This window comes from Eulemur rufifrons, chromosome 17, assembly GCF_041146395.1.
Source record: "Eulemur rufifrons isolate Redbay chromosome 17, OSU_ERuf_1, whole genome shotgun sequence".
Taxonomy (NCBI): Eukaryota; Metazoa; Chordata; class Mammalia; order Primates; family Lemuridae; genus Eulemur; species Eulemur rufifrons.
In genome coordinates, this window is record NC_090999.1 from 55,444,533 (window position 1) to 55,468,827 (window position 24,295).

The 24,295-nt window shown below is 34.7% G+C and overlaps 1 protein-coding gene across 2 annotated transcripts in view; it reads left to right on the top strand.

Annotated features, from left to right (window-relative positions):
- Window positions 1-17,757, top strand: part of XRCC4 (X-ray repair cross complementing 4) — a 196,017-nt gene extending 178,260 nt beyond the window's left edge. Inside the window, exons 7-8 of one of the 2 annotated variants that reach the window (XM_069492306.1) lie at window positions 1,081-1,086; window positions 17,150-17,478. In XM_069492306.1, the coding sequence (XP_069348407.1) occupies window positions 1,081-1,086; window positions 17,150-17,261 (118 nt within the window). In that variant the 3' untranslated portion in view covers window positions 17,262-17,478. Of the gene's footprint in view, window positions 1-1,080; window positions 1,087-17,149 lie in introns of both variants that reach the window. The other variant, XM_069492305.1, reaches the window with a different exon arrangement.
- The last annotated feature ends 6,538 nt before the right edge of the window (window positions 17,758-24,295 follow it).

Below are 24,295 nucleotides of genomic sequence, written 5' to 3' on the forward strand. Positions count from 1 at the left end.
CTTCCTGTACAGACAAAACTTGCATTTGAAAAATCCTTACCTCAACCCTTCCTTAATATGAACATTTCAATCTTCTTCACACACACACACACACACACACACACACACCACTTTCACTGTGACTGGAACGTAATACAAGTATTTCGTGCAATGTATTTTAATCATTGAGCAGATGTATATGGGCACCTTTATCTCTTTTTATGTTCGTTTATACCATGGCATCTGTTTTAGATTGTAAGCTCAAAGAAGGAAGTGACCATGTCAATTTAATATGATGCAGACAGTGTCCAGTAAAGCATAATTCACTTCTGAGTGCTTGCTAAGTATTAGTCAATCAAAATGGTGATGTTAATGACTTTAAGGAAAAATAGAGTTTATAATTTGACTGTAAACACCTTTTGTGCTTTAAGAGGTATTTGCTGTAAATGAACCTACTTTTAATTTCACACATTATAATTAGCCAGGTAACACATAAGGCTATGTTGTTTTGAGCAGAATTAGTTTACTTTATGTTAGAATCATTCTCTAGTGATGTGTGATATGAGATTATAAAGAGGCAGAGTTCAAGGCAAGTTTCATGAAGGATGGAGCTTTTGGGCTGTGCCTTCCAGGGTGGATAGAATTTGGGCTTATAGTGATGAAGGGAAAGATACTTGAGGCAAAGGGGAAAAAAAGGGAAAGAGGTATTGGTTAGGAGAATGGAGAAGGCAGGCAGGCCTGAGTTCAAGTCCTTCCTTGGCCAGTTTGTAAGTTGTGAGACCTCCATGAGTCACTTTAATATCTAAGATTTTGTTTTCTCATCTGGAAAATAGAGACTATAAGGACATAGTGTTCTGTGACAATTACACAAATGAGGAGCTTAATACAGTCCTAAGTATAAGGAAAACATTTAATACTTTTGCTTAGCTGTTACTCTTAGTCAGAGATTAGCAATTTTACATAGGCTTTCAACAGCATTTTTTTTTTCTTTTTTTTTTTTAATTTCAGCTTATTATGGGGGTACAAAAGTTCAGGTTATATATATTGCTCATGTCAACAGAATTTTGAATGTTGAGCTCTAAAAAACAACATAAAAGGAAGCTCCAGGTTATGTGTGAAAATCTAAAATTTCTGGTTAGAATTCTTATTTGCACAGACAAAGGCGAAGTCCTCTTCTTTAAAAAGTAATTTTTTCCCTCTTGAATTATTCAATTACCTGTGTGGCAGAGTGAGATCAAAGTATAACCATGTATACTGAAATTAAAATATCAGCATCATGATGTGTAAGTTACCTTTGTTTTTTAGTCCTTTTATTTACCCTCCGCTTGCTAGGCTTAGAAGCATTGTGGGCTCTAACTCTTTCTGAATCCTGTGAAAAATACCCATTTGCCTTATTTCCAAGTTAATAGTAACCATTTATTTCAAGTGTAAGGAAGAATTTGGCCTCCACACTTACATAAGCAGCCAACAAAACACTCATCATCTGTAATAGGTCAGATAACGTAATCTAAATTCATCAAGATAAATGAACAAAAATAGCATTCCATGTATAATATATATGAGGTACACCTCTGATATGCAGTAACAAAACTTTTTATGACTGCCAAGTAAGGGGTTGGGGGGAATGGTCTCTAAAGAGAAAAATAAAGAGTTTCTAACTTATTTTGGTAATATAAAGGTATTTTACTAAATACTCTCTTTATTCCCTCCAGATTTAATCTTTCTTTCCAGGTTTATACAGACAACTACTGTGGTAGTTGCTCCCATTAATGTCTTTATATCTGTGAAGTGTTTTAATCTTCCTATGGTAAAAATCACATCGTATCAAAATACAATGTCCATTTAAAAAAATTTAATTTCCAGGTAGGAAAAAGCATATATGTTACTTTCTTAGTTGTAAGTTCTACTTCTTCCTCTAGCATTCCTATGAGTAAGAAACTTCAGGCACTGTAGTGTCGTAGTCAACTGTTTTCAATTAGAATTAAATAGACCTGTTGCATTAAGAACATTACCTAAAAAGAGTATATTCAAGGATGTTAATTGAAATGTAATTTATAGGTTAAATTGTTCATAATTTTTGACTATGAATCAAGAATCAGTTATATTTTTAAGGTACCTCAATGTAACAGAATACTATGAAGTCATTAAAAACAATTATGTAGACCTGTAATTATTGACAAAGAAAGGTATTCTCCAACAAATTATTAAGGGGAAGATGGTACAAAGTACTTTTCATAGTATAATTATTTTAAAAAGACTATGTATATATGTATATCATGTGTATATAGAAATAAAAATTTAAAATAGTACACTAAGATATCAACAGGTAAAGACAGGTGATCTTTATTTTGTTTTCTTTTTTTTTCTAGATTTCTTGAAGTCTTTATGTGCATATACTACTTTATATACCAAAAAATAAATGATTTTTGTGGTTACTAGCATCCACTGGGATCTACAGAGGATTTAGATTTTCTGTAGTATTTGAAATCCTAGTCTTCTTAAGCAGCGATAAGGGAACTTCATTATTTGTCTTTTCCAAATTTATTTTAGATAGTAACTATTTTACCCTATAGAATATTTATTTGATTATGATTTAACATCCAAAGCAAATTATGGGGAGGAGATAATACAAATAATTTAGATTCAGAACTTTGGATAAAACCTAAAATCTACACTATTCTCTTATGTCCTGAGAATACATTAATATAATTTTGGAACTAGAAGGGAACTTCACATGGAGAAATAGCCTATAAACCCATTCTACCTAAATTTAGATAGTTGCATTTGGTTTGTCTGGATTAGATGGGTCTATTATTATTTTAATAAAATAAAATTTTATTTAGAATATAAATAAACTTTTCTCTTAAATAGTGGCCTGATACAGCAGTCAACTCCATTTTCTTTATGAGAAAATTTGCCAAAGAAGACAGTTATTGCTGTTATGAATAAGTTACTTTTAATCATTAACAACCAGGTATTTCTTCAAGGGTTATGGGAAATGACCATATAGTACACATTGAATAACATGAGAATTTTTATTTCTATATCTAAAAATATGAATAGGCCTTCTATAAGGAAAGATGTGTTACTGGCATTATATTTGAAACTTAAAATGGGTTTTTAATCCTACAAATCAGTACTTTTTACATACTTCATCATTGCATGTTATAATTAATTATTTAAATATATTTTTCATCAACTAGATTGTGAGATTTTCAAGGAGAGTAGTTTTGTTTTATCTTTGCATTTCAGTGACTAGCACAATGTCTGACACTGAGAAAATATTGGTTCAAGTAAGGAATGCATGAAAAACAGGTTCTTAACAATTGAGTTGCCTATTAGTTAAGTTCTTATGATTACTACTTTCCAGTAGTTCATCTAGATCATAGGCTAAGTAGTCTTTGTGGGATAGTCTTAAAAACTCTGTTATTTGAAACATTTCTGAAAAATGTGTCCCGAGTTTAAGATAAGCTTTTTTTAAAAAACGACCATTTCTTAAGTTGCAAATCTTCTGTATGTGGAAAACTACACTTAGGCAACAATGGTTCCTACCTTCTGGAAACTTATGTTCTTACAAATGGGTTTTTTTAATTGTTCCTTCTAGTCACTTCCAAATTTCTTAGTTATAGAAAAGTGTTCAGTGATAAAATAGGAAATATCAAAGATTCATTTTCTTTTATGATATGACATATATGGGCCTATTTTTACAGAGAGTGATGAAAGGATACACTTTAGACAGCCATTTACAAGAATTAAGATTTCTTTATTTACCCATCTGTGGAGGTCCAGTAACATTTTGCAGGGAGCTTTGAGGTTATATATATTTTAAAGGAAATTATGATCAGACTGTAGAATCCAGATAAATACTTTCTGCCTGTTCAATTTTCATGGTTGTCTTTTGAGGCTGCATGTGAATTTATGGATGACAACTTTCGTAATTCCAAACAAGTGTTAGAATTTCTTGGTTTAACATTTTAATTTCTGTTTATGCTTTCCGATTTTTAAAATCTGATTCTCCTTCTTGATTACTTATTGATTGTGAGATTGATGGTAATAGTTCCCTGTTCAGAACAGGGGCCACATTCTGTACAGAGTAAAGGATATACAGAACTGAAAGATTTTCTTTCAGCTTTCACTTACTGGCATTATTAATAGAAGTATGATTGCTTATTTTCCACGTTGTTTCTCAATAGCCAGATAGAAGAGGTTTCAATTGACAACATTTCTAAGACTTTAATGGTAATAATAATTTAATGAAACTTAAGCTAATAAAAAATCCAACTAACGAGAGTCTTCCAGAAGTTGGGTTCTGAGTATATGTGTGCTTAGAAGTTAGCCAGCATTTGTTAGTGAGACTTTTAGCCACAAGGATTAAAACACTGTTCATTTAACCACAAATTTCCCTCCCCAAACATTCCAGTAAAGTGGGGTATAACTAAACACTAATGGTGTTAGTGTGAACTTGTAAGTATATAAATTTATAAACATCCAAAACTACTTGGAAAAGTAAATAATTTACGTTGCCTCATAATGGAAAGTGAGCTAACTACTGGGCAGCAATAGTTGCGGAAATTAAAATTTCCTTGCTGAGCCATAAATGAGGTTTAAATATTTTTTTCTTTTCTTTTTTTTTAATTTCAGAATATTACAGGGGTACAAACGTTTTGGTTACATTAATTGCTTTTGTATTGTTTGAGTCAAAGTTATAATTGTACCCATGCCCCAGATAATGTACATTGTGTCTATATTGTTGCACTTTTGGTCTGGCATGGATTATAGTCTGTGTAAATTGTATATGAGACTATCTATAGCTTTTTTTTCCACACTCAATTCTAAGAGAAAACATAGGCAAATACCCTCAACAAGAGGCTTTTTAGTAAATTATTCAATAGAAACTCAGTTCTTTGTTCTAAGTAATTAAATTCTGAATGAAACAATGAGTCTATATTATTGTCCCTGTTCTCAAGTTACTTAAGATGGAAGTAACAAAGATGTGCAGAATTAAACTCTTTGGTTGACAGTGCTTCCATTGAGAGATGATTTCTATGTATCCTCCCCTTGAATATGGGTGGGCTTTTTTACTTATTTGTAAATAGTAGAATGCAGGAGAAATGATGCTGTGTGATTTTTCAGAGGCTAAATCAGAAAAGGCAAACTTGTGCTTAGAGCCCTAAGCTTTTATATAAGAAGTCTGACTACTTAAGGCTTCCATGTTGCAAGGAAGCCAAACCACTGTAGACTCTCCAGTAGCCAGTCCCAGTCTTCCAGTCCAAGCACCAGATAAGAGTGAATGAGTCTTCTTTCAAACCCAGCCTTGTTTCAACCTCAGCTTTCCAGTATTCCCAGCTAAGGCCCTGACACCATGGAGCACAGAAAAGCTATCCCCACTGTGCCCTGTCCAAATTGCTGACTCACAGAAAATATAAGCACCACTAAGTTTGGGGTGGTTTATTCCACAGCAGTGGTTAACTGGAACGAAGACCTACTTGATTTAGGATAGACTTTGTGTAAATAGGAGATAATGACCTTCTTTCCTGGAGGCTAAACAGAAGCAGTGACATTTGAACTTGGCTTTGATGGATGAGTAGGAGTCTACTTAGTAAAGAAGATGGAAGAGTCCTAAAGCTGAGGGAACTGTGTGGAAAAGTATGGACACTAAGAGAGAATGGTGTGTTTGGTGGATGACAAGAAGTTTAATGAGGCAGGCATTGGATAGTTAGAGCCAGAATGGTGGACATGAAGCTAGAAATTATGCAATGATTTTTTTTTCTATCTATTCCAAGGGAATTTCAACTGTAGCCTTGCAGGAGTGGAAAGTAATAATCAGATTTGTCTTGTAGAAAGGTAACTAATTATCAGCAGTGTGGAATATGGCCTGAGGGGGAAAAAATGAAAGGCAAGAACAGTAAATAGTTATATAAGTAATTCAAGTGACAGACGATTGAGGCTGAGATATATAGCTTTCTTATAATACCAGAATAAAATAAGTTAGACAACAGTGGTTGTTTGAATTGTTAAATTAATTATTTATTGAATTTATACATTCAGGGCATAATAATCAAAGGCTGCAGCCAATCCTGCATTTTGGCAAATTAAAACAATGCCTTTACAAAACATTGATTTTATCAAACTTGTTAATATTTCTAAATGGAATGTGAAAGCTTCCTCCACTATGAATTTTGGAGAATTACGATTGTAAAAATCTCTTTTTATATTTTTCTTAAGCCATTGATTATAGTAGGACATTTAAAGAAATGAGACCACATTGTATCAGTTAGTGCACTAATGGAACCCTCTCTTATACTTACTCTGCTTCCTCAAAATAAACATTAGTTCAATATAAAGTCCTGAAAATTGGAAATTTATGTAATTATACAGATTTCACAGTGAGAAAATGTATATAGTGTCCTTAGTTCATATAGTTATGTGAAATGATACACAACTGTAGTCAACTTCTTTCTATATAGATTTGATTGACTTAATATTTGAGATTACTTCATGTATTTTTAGTGTGATAAATAAAAGTTTAGTACTGACATATACATTTTTATTGGAATCATAGTACCATACATGTAAAAGACTTTTCTGGGTCAAAAAATGTTGGAGAGGTCTTTCTCCAGTAATTCCGGAGATACAGACTATATCCTCTGTGGCTTGCGCTGCCTCCCTACACAGCGAATTGCTACCAATTGTGGGATACAGCGATTTGTCTTAAAAGCATTCAGCCTCCACATACATTTTGGTTTTACTTTACAGTTTGGTTATATTTTAAACATCAACTGAAAAGTTCAATCTTTTTTATTCAAAATCAAAAGCCAAGGAATTCTATTGATTATTTCTGGCTGCCTTCTTCCAGTGCTTTGATCCCTTTCTGACATATCTCTTAAAGACAGAACATCTCCCAGAATTTGAGTAGTGACTCTCTTTATGTTCACCCATAATATCAAGTTGAATTAGTATACCTTGTAAAGAAATAGTTTTTCAGTTTGTGAGTTTTACATATTGGTTACATAGAAGGTATTATATGATGTTGGTAATGTTACAGAATAGTCTGTCTTTACCACGTCAGGCTGCACAATCATCCTTAGTCGACCGTTTCATGGAAAGTCTAGGGAAATATTCAGCAGAGCATTGAACCAACTATGAAGCCCTTTTAAGCTTGTGTCCCTGTGTGACTGGCAGCACAGGTCACATGCCCATGATGGTTCTTCAGCAGCCTTACTCTTTAGAACTGTTGTAGTGAATCAGCTTTCTATTTTGTTATCTCCTAGACAAGGGCTCCTATAAGTATGTATTTAGGGGAGTTTGGCAGCTCAATATTACTTCTGCCTTAGGTTGATTGTTTGCTCACTTTTTATCACAAGTCTCTACCTCAGTCTCTGACCCATGATAGGCACTCAGTAAATATTGGACGAGGAGGTGATGGGTGACGGTGGTTGCCAGCCTGTCTCAATGATTCTGCTTCAGTTAATCTCTAGATAAGACCCAATGTGTGGGGGTTTTTTGAGCGTCAGGTCATACTGCCGTGACTTCACAGATGCCTCTTCCAACCAGGTTGGGGGTTTCTCTCAGCTCTAGGTTTTGTAGGTCCTGCTCTTATTCGGACTGTGTCAATATTCAGTTTTCCTGAAATGTATTTAAGCTGGTAGATTGGAATAACAATTGAGCCCTAACAAAGGTAAGGTTGGAGTGGTAGGCAAAATAATGTTTCTCCCCCTCCCCGCCCTAAAGACGTCCTTTTCTTAATCTCTGGAACCTGAGACTATGTTAGACCACAAGGCAAAGGGAAATTAAGGTTGCAGATGGAATTAAAGTTGCAAATCAACTGACTTTAAAAATAGCTAAATTATTCTGGATTACCCAAGTGGGTCCAATGTAATCACAAAGGCCCTTAAGTGGAAAAGAGAGGTAGAAAAGGAGAGTCAGAGAGGGATATGACAAAGCAAACAAGGTCAGAATGGTGTGATGTGGGAAAGAGTCCGTTTGCCATTGTTGACTTCAAAGACCAAGGAAGGGAGTGGCCTCTAGAAGCTGGAAAAAGCAATGAAACAGCTTCTCCACCAGCACCTCCAGAGAGGAACACAGCTCTGCCAACATCTAGATTTTAGCCCAGTGAGATCCCTGTCAGACTTCCTACCTCCAGAACTGTAAGATGATAAATTCGTGTAGTTCTAAGGCACTATGTTATGGTAAGTTGTTCCAGAAGCCATGGGAAACTAAAACAGCTGGTTCCTCACTGTCCTGAGACTATCAGTCCTGGCCCCAGGTTCGCTAGAAATCACTAACTTCCGTAACGGCATTATCGTCTGCCTGTGTGTTTTCCACTTTTCTTTGTAGCCAAAAGCAGTGTTCTGCCTCCTTTTTCTGTATTTTTATTTTCCTTTATTGGACCACTAAGCTTTTGGGTTCAGGCTGGTACATGCTGTTTTCTTAGGGAACAACAGCCTATTTTAGAGAACACTAGTTTCTTGGGTTAATGGTGGAAGGATTGTGAGAAAAGAGATTTCTGCTGCCAAGTTCATTTGGAAAACCTAGGTTAAACAAGCTTCTTTTTTCTTAAAGCACTTAGAAAAATACACTCTCTATATAAGGGTTTTTTAAAAAATATTCCAGCAGTTTAAGAGAATACCCAGCAAAAGGTATCCCTGTCTCTCAGTCCAAATTCCTCTCAGCCATTACCATTTACTTGTGTATCTTTCCAGAGCTATTCTAGACATACACACATATACATAAATGCACACACATGTATAATGTATGTACACACACTCTAGTTTTCTACATACATTCTTCTGCACCTTGCTTTCATTTTACCTAATAATTTAATTAACAGGTTTATTTATGGAAGAAATTTTCATAGCTCTTAATATATAACATGCACATGAAACACATACAGGACTTAGTGGAGGAAAATAAATATTTTCCAAACATTTGGACTACAGCTCTCATTTTTTAGAGAGTACCTCACAGAACTACTTTTTGAGACACAGTGCACACAACCAAGCTGCCTTCCTAAGAAGAAAAACAACATCCTCTGGAGTAGAAATAAGATTTAGTTCCCCCCATACACTGGTATGTATTTTAAAGTGAGGGAAACCAAGGCTAAAACTCGGGCTCTGTCACCAGCTTAGCTGCCTGCTCACTTCCGTGCTTACTGCCTATGTAGCCTTGGGCAGGTTGCTTAACTTTATTGTGCCTTCTTGTTAGTACTGTTTATCTTATTTATTCAATTATTTGTTCATTAATTAATACATACAATCAGTGAAACACTTATGTGCCACATGTTGTGCCAGGACGAATAAATTTAGAGTCTTCCCACTGGAGAAGTTTCTAGGCTGGGGAGGGAGGCTTCATTTGTTGCACAGCCAGCAGCAGTTAGCTCACACATTACCTGGCTTGTCTTTAAAATCAAAGTTATAGAGAAAAACTTTTTCTCAGGGTGACAGTTTTCTACTTTTGTAGGCATAGATCAACAGTGCAAATGTCACCTATGCTATTTGAAAACTCACAATTAATACAGGACAACATAGAGTTTAATATATTTCAGGTATTGATTTTTTTATTTCAGAAAATTACGGGGTACCAATGCTTTGGTCATATAAATTGCCTTTGCACTGCCTGAGTCGGAGCTACAAGCGTGCCCATCCCCCAGACAGTGTGCTCTGCGCCCCTTAGGTGTGAGTTTACCCATCCCCTCCTCCCTCCTCCCACCTGCCCGACACCCGATGAATGTTACACATATATGGATATGTGTACCTAAGTGTTGATAAATTAGTACCAATTTAATGGTGAGTACACATGGTATGGACTTTGATATTGGTTATTTAATGAATTACCAGGACAATATTATTTATATGAATAAAGTACAGCAGAGTGACAAAATCTTTCTTATTATGAAATTCCTACATAAATGGTCGGCATTCTTGTAGATTCTGGATATATTTATCTTGGTGGTTGACTTTAAAAATTAAATTATGTAGAACTAGATAATTTTATTTTCAAATCGATAATATATGTATATTACAGGAAAATTTTAGAATTATCATCCTTTCCTAGTATCTATAAGGCATATAATTATATTTTAGCATTAAATGTATTTACTCTTTATTATTCTCTTTATTTCATTCAAAATCACTTATTTCAAAGGCATGTTTTCATTTCCTTTTTGCTCTTGCTGAATTTAAAGGGCAAAACTCTTACTTATTGGAAAACTTCTTTGAGAATTTAATTGAAAATAAAAAATGCAATTTCTTTTATTTGCCATTTTGGTTGCCAGAAATTTCAGCTCCTCTTTCATTTTCTCAGGCTGATGAAATGGCATCTAGGCCTAGTGAATTCCAGACAATGTTCAACACTGGTTTTACCGAATCCTGATGACTTCAGTCTGTTAATTTATTTAGGAGATGTTTTTGGTTTTTATAAGGTCAACTAGATATTTGTAGACTACTTTTCCCATTTACTCTAAGATCAAACATTTTTGAAAATACCAACATTTTGAAAATACAGTGGTAACTTTGGTGATGTCAAATCTTTAAGCACATTATTTAAAACTTTTTCATTTAAAAGATGTTTTTATAATTGAATTTATTCCATAATGAGAACTCTGTTAAGGTCAATCTGATAGCTGTCTAGTTACTTAATGGCAGCAAGTACTTGATATTTTGATTTGGCTGTTTTTTGAGGTCATTTTAAAGGTTTGATTTAATACATCTTCCTCCTAAAAAAAGAAATTATTAGATATTTGGCTATTATTATTACCAAATAATGGACTTCCCAGCCAACTCTCAGGTTGCCCTTACCTCTATCTTCATCCCTCTCCCCACATCTGAGCTTTATCCCAATCCCAGAAGAAACGTAGAGAAGAGATAGGGGGATGCCAGGGAAGTTTGTGGCAAAACAAAGTTGTATATACTTTTTAATTTTAATGTGAGAGAAACAGCCACCTCAGAATGCCCCGCCTTGGTGGATAGGCAGGAATTGAACATTTGCTAGATTTTTGTTGTGACTATCGCAGTCCAAGAGTTTGAGACTTCGTTTGTCCCAAAAGAAAACATTGACTGTTCTTGTCTGTAATAAATCATGAGCATCGCAGTATCCTTCCAGACTTATCTTCTCAACTCTAGATAATTTACAGAGGATGAAAATAATTTATCTAAAGTGTGTTTACAGGTTCGGCAGTCAGAGTTCTACACAGAGCCGACATTTGGGTGGCAAGTGGACACAGCACAAGCTGTGGGCACACAAAAATAAACTTGCCTTTGGCTTCTGTAACAACACTGCTCCCTGGTTCTCCTCATCCCACTTGAATCATTCCTTTTCAACCTCCTGTTACTCATTCCCCTCTCTCTAGCTGTGTGCTCCTACCATTTTAATATTCTCCACTATTCCAAACTAAACCTTTTTTCTCTGATAGACTCTGCTCTGGGTGATCTTTCCAACTCATTTATCTGCCTTTAGTGGTCAGTGACATGGCAGTGATTGTCTCTGTACAGCTAGTCCAAACCTCTCTCCTGAGCTCTGTACCTGTATAATCACATGCTTACTCAACATCTATCTCTGTTTAGATATCCTGCAGGCACTTCACACTCACCAATTATGTCCGACATTAAACTGTTTATGCCTAATATTAACCCTGCTCCTCTTCTGTATTGCCATCTTCACAATAGCCAAAGCTGTTAATACAAAATGTAGAAATCTGAGAACACTGTCATGGAAGAGCAAGTAAGATCCAGAGCTATTACATATATACATGCACAGATACACTGACACATACTGCACACATGCACATGCACGCACACAAACACCATTGTTCAAAGAATAAAATAATAATGCATAGTTTGCATGTTTTTGAACTTTAATTAAATAGAATCATACCCTGTGTATTCCTTTGTGCCTTGCCCTTTTGCTTAAAGTTATGCTTGAAGATTCATCCGTGTGTGTGTGTGTGTGTGTGTGTGTGTGTGTATAGTAGTCCATTGTTTGAAAATTCAATAATTTATTTGCCTATTTTCCTGTGAAAAGACATTTGGGTAGTTTTTAGTTTTTCATTATTATAAACAATACGCCTATGATTGTGTGCGTATCTTCTGACACACACATATGCCAATATTTATCTAGGATATATAGGTAGGAGTGGAAATCCTGGGTTAGAGGTGCGCACGTCTTCGTATACCTTGTCAGTTATTGCCAAATTGTTTTCTAAAGTGGTTTCAAATGTTTGCAGTTCCTCCAGCAATAATTTTTCTAATTATTCCACATCCTCTGAAATCCTTGATATTGTTGTACATTTTAACTTTAGCTAATCTGGTGTAAAACATTTCATAGTGTCTTTAATTTGCATTTCCTTGGTAACTAACGAAGTTGAGCTTATCATCATATGCTTATTTACCCCCACTGTTCTTCCTTCTTGGGAGTTCTTGTAGTCTTTGCCTGCCATATGTTTTTAAATTATGCTGGGTTTTTTTAATTGTTTCTAGGAGTGCTTTGGGTACTAATCCTTTGTTAGTGGTGTATGTTGCAGTACCTCCTTGAAGTTTGTGACTTATTTTTTTGCTTCCTTTAAGATATCTATTGATGAATAGAAGTACTTCTAATGTAATTGATTTTATCAATCTTTACCTTTCTGGTTTTCCATTTCTGCCTTAAAAAACTTTCTTGTCCCAAGATACTAAAAACATTCTCTTTTCTTCTAAAAGCTTTAAAATGTTGCCTTTGTCATTACGTGTTTAATTTACCTGGAATTAAATTTTATGTGTCTTGTGCAGGTAGACATATAGTTAGGCCACATAAATATTGATTTTTTAGTTTGGAACCATTGTTTGTGTCAGAAGTCAAGTGACCATGATTCTTTAAGTGTCACAGTGCCATTAATAATTAAACATTTTCCTGGACCTCTCTATTTGCTGAGGTTGGTGCCTTGACATGTTGCAGAAATATTATTTTCAGAATATGTTACAAAAAGCAAGTAACTCACCCCAAGCAATGCTAATGCTTCTCATTTGAATAAGAAAAGATTACTGTTCCAGCCATGGTCATAATATTTTAAACTTGCCTGAGAAAATGTCTTTACAAAATTAGCTAATACCTGGAAATATCATTTTAAAAGATGTTGGTAATTCAACAGGCAGAAAGTTAAAAGAGAAGTCAATCATTCATTCTAACACTTTAAAGAAACTTTCCTTGGATGAACTTTTTTTTTTTTTTTTTGCCAAATCTAGCTTTTGATCTACGCTACTCATTGTTAATTAGATGACAATAGTACAAATTTGATTCAAGTTCTAGTGTGTGTGTGTGTGTGTGTGTATGTGTGTATTTTAATGCAGTGTGAAATTAAACTAATAGAACATAGGAATCTCTGTAATTATATGATTAAGAACTTAAACTATCTTTTAGTGAGGCCATCATTATCTGAAGAAGCTTCATTTTATTCCTTTTATTTATAAAATCTCTTATGCTTTAGCCTTTAACTTTACAGTTTCTTATTCTGTCATTTGCTTTTCCTCTTTAATGCACATTATTCATTTTTCCATAAATATTTTTTGAGAACTGATATTTTGTAAAGTAATTTATTTGAGCATAACTGTCTCAAAATTCAAGGACTTAAAGAGCACCAGGATCATTTATAGTAACCCTCACTTTCCACAAATTAAGTGAAGAAACAGAGGTCTAGAAGGATTCAGTGACCCAACCAAAATCTCCATGTGGTGGAACATAAATAAAGATCTCCTGGCCCTGGATTCAGAATTCCTCCTATTGAACCATGTTGCCCATGGAAAACTATCTAAAAATCTATCTGAACCCTAAATATTGATATGATGTTTATAGAGATTGCTAAAGGGAGAAATTACTCTTTGTGGACAAATTATAGTTCTTTTTTTTTTTTTTTTTTTTTTTTTTTTTTGAGACAGAGTGTCGCTTTGTTGCCCAGGCTAGAGTGAGTGCCGTGGCGTCAGCCTAGCTCACAGCAACCTCAAACGCCTGGGCTTAAGCAATCCTACTGCCTCAGCCTCCCGAGTAGCTGGGACTACAGGCATGCGCCACCATGCCCGGCTAATTTTTTTTTCTATATATATTTTAGTTGGCCAGATAATTTCTTTCTATTTTTAGTAGAGACGAGGTCTCGCTCATTGCTCAGGCTGGTCTCGAACTCCTGACCTCGAGCGATCCACCCGCCTCGGCCTCCCAGAGTGCTAGGATTACAGGCGTGAGCCACCGCGCCCGGCCTACAAATTATAGTTCTTATCTTTAAGCTATTCATAAAATTTTTAGAATGAAAAGACACATTTGAAAAACACTAAGTAAAGTAAAAACTTTAACTGAAAGCTTTCTGAAGTCATGAATCATGTGTTACCTTTATCATATTTATTAGATTTTCCTAACACAGTGAGCGGTTCATAGTGTACACTCAACAAATACAGCATTGATTAAACGGAAAAAAATATATATTGAAATATAGGGTACAGACATTAGGTAATCTAAATGATCAGAGGAAAGAAAAATTAGCCTGAATGTAGAAAGTCAAAATAAAAAGTCTTCGTGGAAGTTTTAGAATTTAAACTGAGCCATAACTAATGACTGTAATTTAATTAGATAGCAAGGAACTCCCAAATTTCAAATCACTAAATCACTTGTTTAGCTCACTTTCTAAGACTTTAGATACAAGTTCTATGAGTTATTTGCTTTCTATTTACACCTCTGAGCACAATTTCTGAAACAAGCATGTTCATGAAAAACTAAGGTGATAAATATGCTAAAATATATGCATAAGGATATTTATTAATTGTTGTGTTATTTATAAGAGTATTTGAAAATGGAAACCAATCCAAAATCTATCAGTGGACTAGTGGTTAGTACGTCCAAATGAAAATTAATGATGAGTGTAAATCAGCATGTGAAGACATCTCTAATATACTGTAAAATTTTCAAGCTGTAAAAGTATAAATGTATAGAATGATCCCATTTTTGTTAAAAAGAAAAAAAGTCTGAAAATACAAAAAATGCAAAATAGGATAACAGGCATTTTATATTCCTTTTTATGCTTTTCGGGATTTACAAAAAGTCTTTTTGTAAACATTTATTACTTATAAAAATAAAACTTTTTTGTTTTGTCTTGGGGAGAGTTCTAAATATATTCCGTTGACTTACCATGGATGTGAAAGCTATCGAACTATGATCTCCATTCACCAAACAACTTTTACTGAGCACCTATTATGACAAGACACAATGAGCAAGGGTCAATATCTACTTCCTAAGCTCCTGTGACTTCAGAAGGAGATGAGAATCATAAATGAAGCACCACAAATCTATTTCTTTCAAACTTGTCACTTCAGAATTGTCATTTTGTCTTAAGTTGATTTTTTAAAATGAAATTGATAGATCTCTATGTTCTGATTGTACAGTGTCTGGACAATAAACAAAATTATGAAATTTTTCCATGTCTTACTTTTTAATTGAAATAATTCAGTTATCTCTTTTGCCTAGGAAAAGTAAAAGCACCTCTAAGACATTTAGGGACAAAGAAAAATGTTTAATGTGTTTTGAGTTGACATTGAGAACTTATACATGTAATAATTATACTTTTATTTCATGCTGTATCATTTTCTCCTGCTATGAAATATATTTTTAGTTGTTTAATTACATGTTATAATAATTATGTCTGTATTTATTGTTAATTTTAAAATTGCAACTCCCGGAGGGTAGTGTTTGTCATCTTGACAGTATACTAATGCCTAGCACCTTGGCATTCCTATAGTGGTAATATTGTCTGAACTTGGCTTGCTCAGGATAAGACAGAACATGTCTCAGGTCTAGTGGCAGGCAATCGTGGTTAATTGTATGCAATCAGGAGGCTAAGAAGGACCCTGTGGTGTATTCATTTCTAATAACCTGTGAAACTAAGTATCGGTGCAGGCTTTTTAAAATATTCATCATCTAAACATACTTGATATTTTGGTGGTTTAGTTGGTTATTCTTTTATTCTGCTACTAGCAGAAGCTCTTATGTAGTTTATGTAATATTAGCAGGTAATGATGTTTCCAAATGTTTTGTAGAAATATATAAACATTTTCATTTACATCAACTAATTTAATCTTTAGACCACCTCTGAGGCAGATATTATCTCAGTTTTACAGGACTTTGCCTAAGGTCATGTAGCTAAAAAGAAATAGACCTGGATTCAAACTTGTGTGTTCTGACTTCAAGTCCCATGTTTTTTCAGCTCTACCATGCTGCTCTGACTCCTCTCTTGCCTTCAAAGTTGGAATTTGGAGAGTATTACTGAGTATTACTGAGTATTACTGGGTTAACTCAACCTAATCATAATTACCCCAGAAGCCACCTCTAATTGTTAATATTAAGCATATTTTATTTAGGTTGCATGGAGGACCTCTGACAAGGTTTATACAAGGTTATTAATGTACGTTCCTCAGCTTTACTTCTGATTGAGCTCGGTTATCCTCCAGCTCACTCTTCCTAAGGCGAATTAACAGGTCAACAGTGATCACGGCAGTGAACAAGCCTATTATCGTAGGACTCATGGAAAATATTTACAGAAACATAGAGGTCAATCCATTGAAATAGTAACTGCAGTACCAAGCCTGAATATACTTTAATTTATTAAATGAAGAAATGTCGATTCAGTAAATGAATGTGGATCAACATTTCATCAGCAACTGTTATAAATGTGAAGTGTCATTATTAGTCATCTACCTGCTTATAATCAACTGACCACTAAAGGAAATTCATGTGATCAGAACTTTCTGCTACTAAGAGATTAAAATGCATGTTAATAGGTAGAACTTAAGGAAGCCAAAGGAAAATGTAAATTGTGATGAAATCATTAAAGGATTGGCTTGAAAACTCTTCTGTATCATGGCAGAAAAGCACAGAGGATAGGATATTTTATTTCTCAACCTTGATTTTGAGTATTATTGTAGACCTTTGAAATTTCATTAGCTCAGCATAAAAAGTAATTAATTCTAAAGAAGTTAAAGAAATTAAATTCTCTTCATCTCTTTCTTTATAGTTAACAGCAAGAGCATAGGGAAATAAATCTGTAAACCAATTCTGAAACAGGATCTAACTGTCATTTCACTTATATGTCTCTTCATTTTCTTTTACTCTATAATGGAAGTTTTTAAAAATAAAACTGTCTTGATTTTCTTTTTAACTCTAGACTTGATTCTTCATTACCTGAGACGTTGAAAAAGGGGCACATCTCAGCTGAAAACATGTCTTTGGAAACTCTGAAAAACAGCAGCCCAGCAGACCTCTTTGATGAGATTTAATAGTCTCGAAAAAGTACTTTGATGTTCACTGGACCATGTTTTCTATTCATTTCTTAAAAGTGAAAAAGCAAAATTTCAACTCAGCAGCAGCTATTACTGCACCTTATAATTTAATTACATACACACTGAGTTGGAACCATTGTGCAAAATGGATTACATGTGTATATGAAGATATGACTTGATGACAGTGGTACATTATTCTAAACTATTCATTCAGCATGCCTATAATTACATAAAATTTCAGACTTTTTGTTGCAAAGGACACATTTATCGTAATCGTTCACACATATCATATGTGGTAGTTGTCTAACATCCTGTCTAGGAAGATTTTGGAAATAGGACAAAGAAAACATCTTTTTTAAATGTCTGCAGTTCTTTTTGAATAGTCATATTCTGAACACTGATATTTGAGCATTTTAGCCTGTGTGATGATATATGAAACATATTTTTAGTTTGAACATAAACAACCTGATAATAAAATGTTTAATGCATTGAAGATTTTGTGTTCCTAATAAAATGTTTTATGTAGCTTAAGTTTTTCTTTTACTATTGTAGTAGGTCTTTAGAAAGTGCTCATTAATTAATATAAATGTAATCCCTTTGTGTCAAAAGAAAAGCATATTTTTCAGGGATTATTGATAAAAGATTTATCTTACACATACAAGAGCCCTCCTTGAAGACAAGGACTTTGTCATTTCCACTTATCTATCCCCAACATCTGGCACTATTTTTTTATATTCATTATTTCTACTTCCTAACTTCTCATTCTTATCTTCACTTTTTCCCAATTTAACATCCATTCTTTCCACACTACTCAAAATTAACAATATCAAAGTTAATGATGACCACATGTTGCTAAATCCAATAGTTGCTCCATTCTCAGTCCTCATCATACTAAGGCTCTCAGCACTTTTGATATAGTCAATAACTATACATTTTCTTCACTTGACTTTTGCAATAGTATATGCTCTTTGTATTCCTCTTTCATTCCAGTGACTCATTTTTTAGACTTCTTAGTTGATACCCTCTCCTTTGCCCAGCAGTTGAATGTTTGATTGCCCTGGGTTCAGTCTTCAGTCCTCTTCTCTTCATTACCCACATTGTCACCCTAGGTCACGCTAGCTTGTCTGTAGTTGCAAATACCCTCTATATGCTGATATCTCCAAAATTAGCATAGTTCTCTCTCTAGTTACATTATGTATATGTATGTGTATGTATGTGTGTATATATGTATAATTTATTAATTTATCACAAGCAAGTTTCTTAAGCTTTCTGAAAAATTATTTCTTTGTATCAAATCTTGATACATCTTAGTATCTCTTTTCAAATACAGATGAATACATTTATCTTCTTAAACCTTTCTTTGGATATTTTAGCACATCCGAAGCAGAAATTTGATTATCCCAACATCATTTCTTCCACAGTCTTACCTATTCAAGAAATTTCACTACCACTTACCCGGTTGCTTCAAGCTAAAAACTTAATAATCCTTCTTTGAGCCTCTGCTTCCCTCTTCCTGTATATACATCCTTTTATTTTTACCTCCAAAATACATGTTGACTCTGTCTACCTGTCTCACTCTGCCACAACTGCCTCCTGACTGGTCTCCCTGCTTAATCTCCTATTCCCCTACAATCCAGCCAAAGTGAATGTTAAAATCTTAGATAAGATCATTTCCCTACATGGATTAAAACCCTCTAATAGTAACCCATTGCTCTTTGAAAAAAGTCTACATCTTTACCATGGCCTACAAGGTCTGATATGATCTGGCTTCTCCCTACCTCCCCAGCCTGATTTCCCACCTCTTTCTCTTTACTTGCCTTGTCCCTTGCTGTCCCTCAAGCAGGCCAGATCTCAGAACCACTGTACTGTTTGTTGGTCCTTCTGCCTAAAATGCTCATCTTTGCATGGTTGGTTTCTTATCTTTCAGATCTAGAACCAAATGTCATCTTCTCAGTGGTACTTTCCCTGAAATACCCTTTTTAGAGTTGTCACTCTCTGTCCCAATAGAATTTTTTTCACTGTGCATATCACTGTCAGGAATTATGTTTTCATGTCTCTATGTCCTGATAGAAAGTGAGCCCCATCACAGCAGAGCCAAGGCCATCTGTCTCATCTCTCTATCCCCAGTACCCAGAACAGGGTTGGGTTCACAGAAGCTTAAAAGTATTTATTAAATGAATGAATGTATATCATTCACACAGTAGATAATCAAATATTTATTTCATTAAGTTGCTAAACCATTTTGAAAAGAAATTCATTGAAAGATTGAAATTCAGCCAGATGATTTGATACAAAGAGATAATTATTCAGAAATCTCAAGTACTCCTTGTGATTAATTATATATAATATACGCATATATATGCATGCACGTAGGTTTGACTACAGAGAGAATAAGAAAAATTACATATTTACACACTATTATTTATACAGGACAGGTTTTAACTAAATCAACAGGATAACATTTTAAATAGAAATTTTTAACATTTTAATTTCTTTGATGGCTTACATTTACGAGGAATACTTTAAAATTAAAATTTAAATATATGAAATGTAAATAAATAATTATAAAATATAAAATTCTATTCAGTCACATTGGAAATTCACATTGGATAATATTGAACTTGGTATTATCTAATATTTATCTTGGATCTTTCCAAGGAGATTTTGTATGTGAAGTACCAAAATCTCAAAATAACATTATCTCGCCCGAATAGACCACAAATGACTATCCAAAATCAACATACAACTTTGTGTGTATGTGTGTGTGTGTGTGTGTGTGTGTGTGTAGTGAAAGAGAAAAAGAAGGAACAGAATTTTGGCTATTAACTCACTAGTGGTGATATAGGAATGGTAGGGAAAGTGTTTCTTAAGTAATCATAACAATATAGTCTATAAAGTTCATAATATTTAGAACATTTTGTTTATATTCTTCTACGGCAGTGGATTTTTTCAACAATTGCTATGTGTCAGATTGATTCAGTTGGTTAGAACAGAGTATAGTAATCCTATAATCATGAGTTCCTCCTTTACTGTCGAGAAATTGAAGACACAATTTTGTATTTATTGCCCTATATTGATAGAGATCTATTGATTTGGTATTAAGATGTCCAGATCCTGTCATTCCATGCCATATTTTTTTCCTCACATTTTTCCATTGCCTATACTCTAAAATAGATTGTGGCAGAACACTGAAATGGAAGGAACAAAAATTGAGTTATAATGCAACCTGGCTTTCTTGACCTTATCATCTTCATCTCTAAGACAAGCAGATTACATTTCCAAAGGTGTTTTCAGCTTAAGATGTATAATTCTTGGTCTGGGCATCAGAGGGTATGGCTCGGGCCTCATTAAGGAACCTCATGAAAGAATAAAAATCCCCTCTCGAGAAGAGATGTCTTTATTACATGATTTTAAAAGATTGGGAATCTACTTTAGAAAAGTTTTTCTTAGTGGCCTATAACTCAAATTTGTAAAATACAAGACCCTGTGTTTTTGAGCCAAGCAGCTCTTTACTGGGCAAGTTTGATTCAACAAATGTTTATTAAGGATCTGTTATGCACAAAACACAGAACTGGGCCGGGTGTAGAATTAAAGAATAAATCCATCCATTCGACAAATATTTGTTGAGTATTCGTGCCAGTCTCTGTTCTGGGCACTAGATGTGGCAGTGAATAACATAGACAAGTGTCCTGTTGCTGTGGAGATTATATTCTAGTAAATGAAACTTTGGGCCTGCTTTCAAAGAATGGAGTATGTGGGAGGGGCTTGCATTGAGAACTGATCAAGGAGTGGTAGGATAAGTGGCATAAAGAGAAGAACAAAAAGTTAAAAAGTTATGAGTAACAATTCATAGAAGATAAAAAAAAAAAAAAATCCAACTGGGAGATTAAGAGCAATTGGGAAGGATTGAAGGGTGAGCTGAGGATGAGTCTGTCTGCCCAAGATCAGTTGAGAGTACAGAGCTCTCATCAGAGAGTGCTGTGGGGGGCGGCATGGGGTTGATGCCTAAATCTGTAATTGTAAATCATCAAGATGAAGGGGCTGAGTTACAAGTTATCCTAGAAGCAGTGTTGTCCAGGGGTGCTAAGGCGTGTGAACAGTGAGCTCAATTATGTAAAGAAGATATGGCAAGAATTGAGCCCTGCAGTTCTAATTGGCAGTTCCTTGGGAAGGTATGGGCTGCCAGAAAACCTCAGGTCACAGGGCCCTTCCTGGGTGTGCAGGAATGGGAAAGGAAGGCCAGTCGAGGGACCCCTTGATAGACAGTGCCCAGAAGAGCTGCCAACCCTCATCCTTTCACGTCTGTGTCATTCTTGCACTCAGTATTATTTGTGGAATCTGTTTTTAATAAAATGAAATTAAATAGCTGACATATAAATTCATGAAAGGCCTCATGATTTACCTGTAAGTCAGGAAACACCAGAAATAGTTACATTTTGTGGTTATTTTAATGATTTTTTTTAAGGGAGAATGATATAATCACAAAAGAACTATTCATGCATCCATTTGTAACTATTGTCTGAATTTAAATTTTTCACTTCTGATCTGACAGCTTTTAATAAATTCTTTTTAGGAGGGCAGATTTCATTTGTAAGTATTCTAAGAGCTAACCTGAAATGAATTTCTCCATATTTTAATAATTGGAAAAAGATACCTTGAAAGAAATACATTAGAACAATCATTTTGTGGTTGCTTCATTAATTGACCATCTACCATCTCTTTTCCTAACGCCCAACTCTCTTTCTTATCCCCTTAGAAACACTCCCCAGCCTACCTTAAACTCATTTTCTCCCTTTTATATATCCACATATCCTCTCATTTAACCACTATTGTCCTCTTTTTCTGATTTTCCTCTCCTCTACTTGAATAAAATTCTATGTGAATTTTATTGTTCATCCATTGATTTTTCTTATGTCTTTCAGAGGCCTTTCATCCAAAAATCTCATCTCACAATCTCACAAACAGCTAAATTTTCTAAATGAAGGTCTCAGTGCCCCTAAAGGCATTTGGTTCTGCAGGAAAGGAGAGAGATTAGAGCCATGCACCCATCTTGATATTAGGTGTTCCTATTAAGGTCAGGAGCAATTTTAGTAGCCACTGTTGCAGTAAATGGAATATAGACTAGTCCTGAACTGCTTACTTTTGATTCAGGGAATATCTCCAACTTAACTGCTATCTTAGAAATAACACAGCCATTCAAATTAACATAGGTGGATTAGACAATTCCTATGAAATCTGTTCATATAAGACCCTTCTAGCAATCTATCTTACCATGGATTCCTTTAAAAGTTGAGCCTGAGACAAGGGCTTGCATGTAAAGGCAACGTGATCCCAGGGACTCAGGACAGGGAGCGTAAAACAGGAAAGGAGGAGAAGACAGCCACCCCTGTGGGTGACATATGCTCCATCTCACCAGGATCTTCTGAGACACCTTTTGAAAGTTTTCTCAGAACTATACATGCAGGGGTGAAAAGGAGAAGTATGTATCCGTTGGTTGCTGTTTGCTGTTGGTCAAGGATAGCCTGGAAGCACTGTGCTCCCCCATAATTCAGGTGGCGGTTTGTGAATGGACATCATGTCCTGCAGGTGACCCATGCTGCAGTCTCGGAGCAGCCCTAGCTCAGGAAACGAGGAGCACAGGTGCCGATTGCACCTACTTGAAGTAGGGCAAAGCCTCCCTGGAACTGATTGCCAAAGAAGTGGCTGGTGTTGAAAAGAGGCCTAGAGGATTATGAAGTAGTGTACAAGGAGTGTCCAATATAATACCCACATTTGATGCCACATGACCCTGCCTCATGTCCCAACCCTAACCATAGTTGGTTAGATCATGGGGAAGAAATGTCCTGGCTAACTTGGTAATGGCCTGGCTGAACTTGCGTTCACTGTAGAAGCCAAACTAGAAATTAGCAGAGAAAGCTGGTTATAAGAGAGAGCAATGAGAACATTTACACGCAGAAGCAGAGTACCCTGGGGACGGACGGGGAGAGTAGCCAGTGCCTGGAGTGGCCTCAGTCCTTATGGATTCCCAAGTCAGTTCTAGTACATACATATTCTTAGAAATAACTGTCTCCTTTTCTGAGGTTGGTTCTTTAAAACAAACAAAAAAATGCCTAACTAATAAGGAAATAGAATACATTCTCCAGAGCAGATTTCAATTAATTTTCATTATCTTCAATTAACAAGTTTGTCACTAGTTAACACTACCATTAAAAGAATAAATCAGGAGAGCTTTATATTGATTGGTATAGACAATTAAACTTTTGAATATGATAGGAAAATAAAATCACTTTTATTATTAAAGTACAGGTAATTTTTATAACATAAATTTTTAAATTCATTAAAATGCCATTACATAGAGCTAAGGTCTTATATACATTAGATGTATCTTCTAATCTCTGACAGATTTTAGTGACAGTGTGAAATACCTATGATCTTTGGGAACATATATAATGCTATAAATTTTGTAAGTAAAAAACATTTTAAATATGAGACCTTACAAAGTTGGCCACCATTAGTAGAATAATATGTATATTGATCCTTGAAAAATACAAAGCAACACAATTTTTACATGAAGCAAAACAATATTTACTTGGTCTTATCAAATAGTCAAAAGACTAATTGCAAGTTGTAGTATTTTTATGCTATGACAAGTTCTTTCTGTGTCTCTATTTCATATATGTGTGTGTGTGTGTATACATATAAAACTTGATTGAAAACTTTATAAGAGTTCTACACAATCTATTGGGATAGGATGATGGTAGTGAGGACAGGAGAAGCATGCTTAAAGGTGATGGTTTTGTCATTATGCTTTGCAAACATTTAGGGAATTCAAGCATGTGGAATTTTCCAGAGGCTCCTACTGAAGAATATTGGAAATAATCTTGCTTCACTCTCCTAAAAGAGTTATAATATGGTATATTTCTCTGAGGACCTAAGTTTACAGAGAAGTAATTATATTATTATGGAAGATTAAATTATTCTCAGTAAATATTTTCTCTTTACAACCCCAGTTAATTAACTTGCTTTGGCCA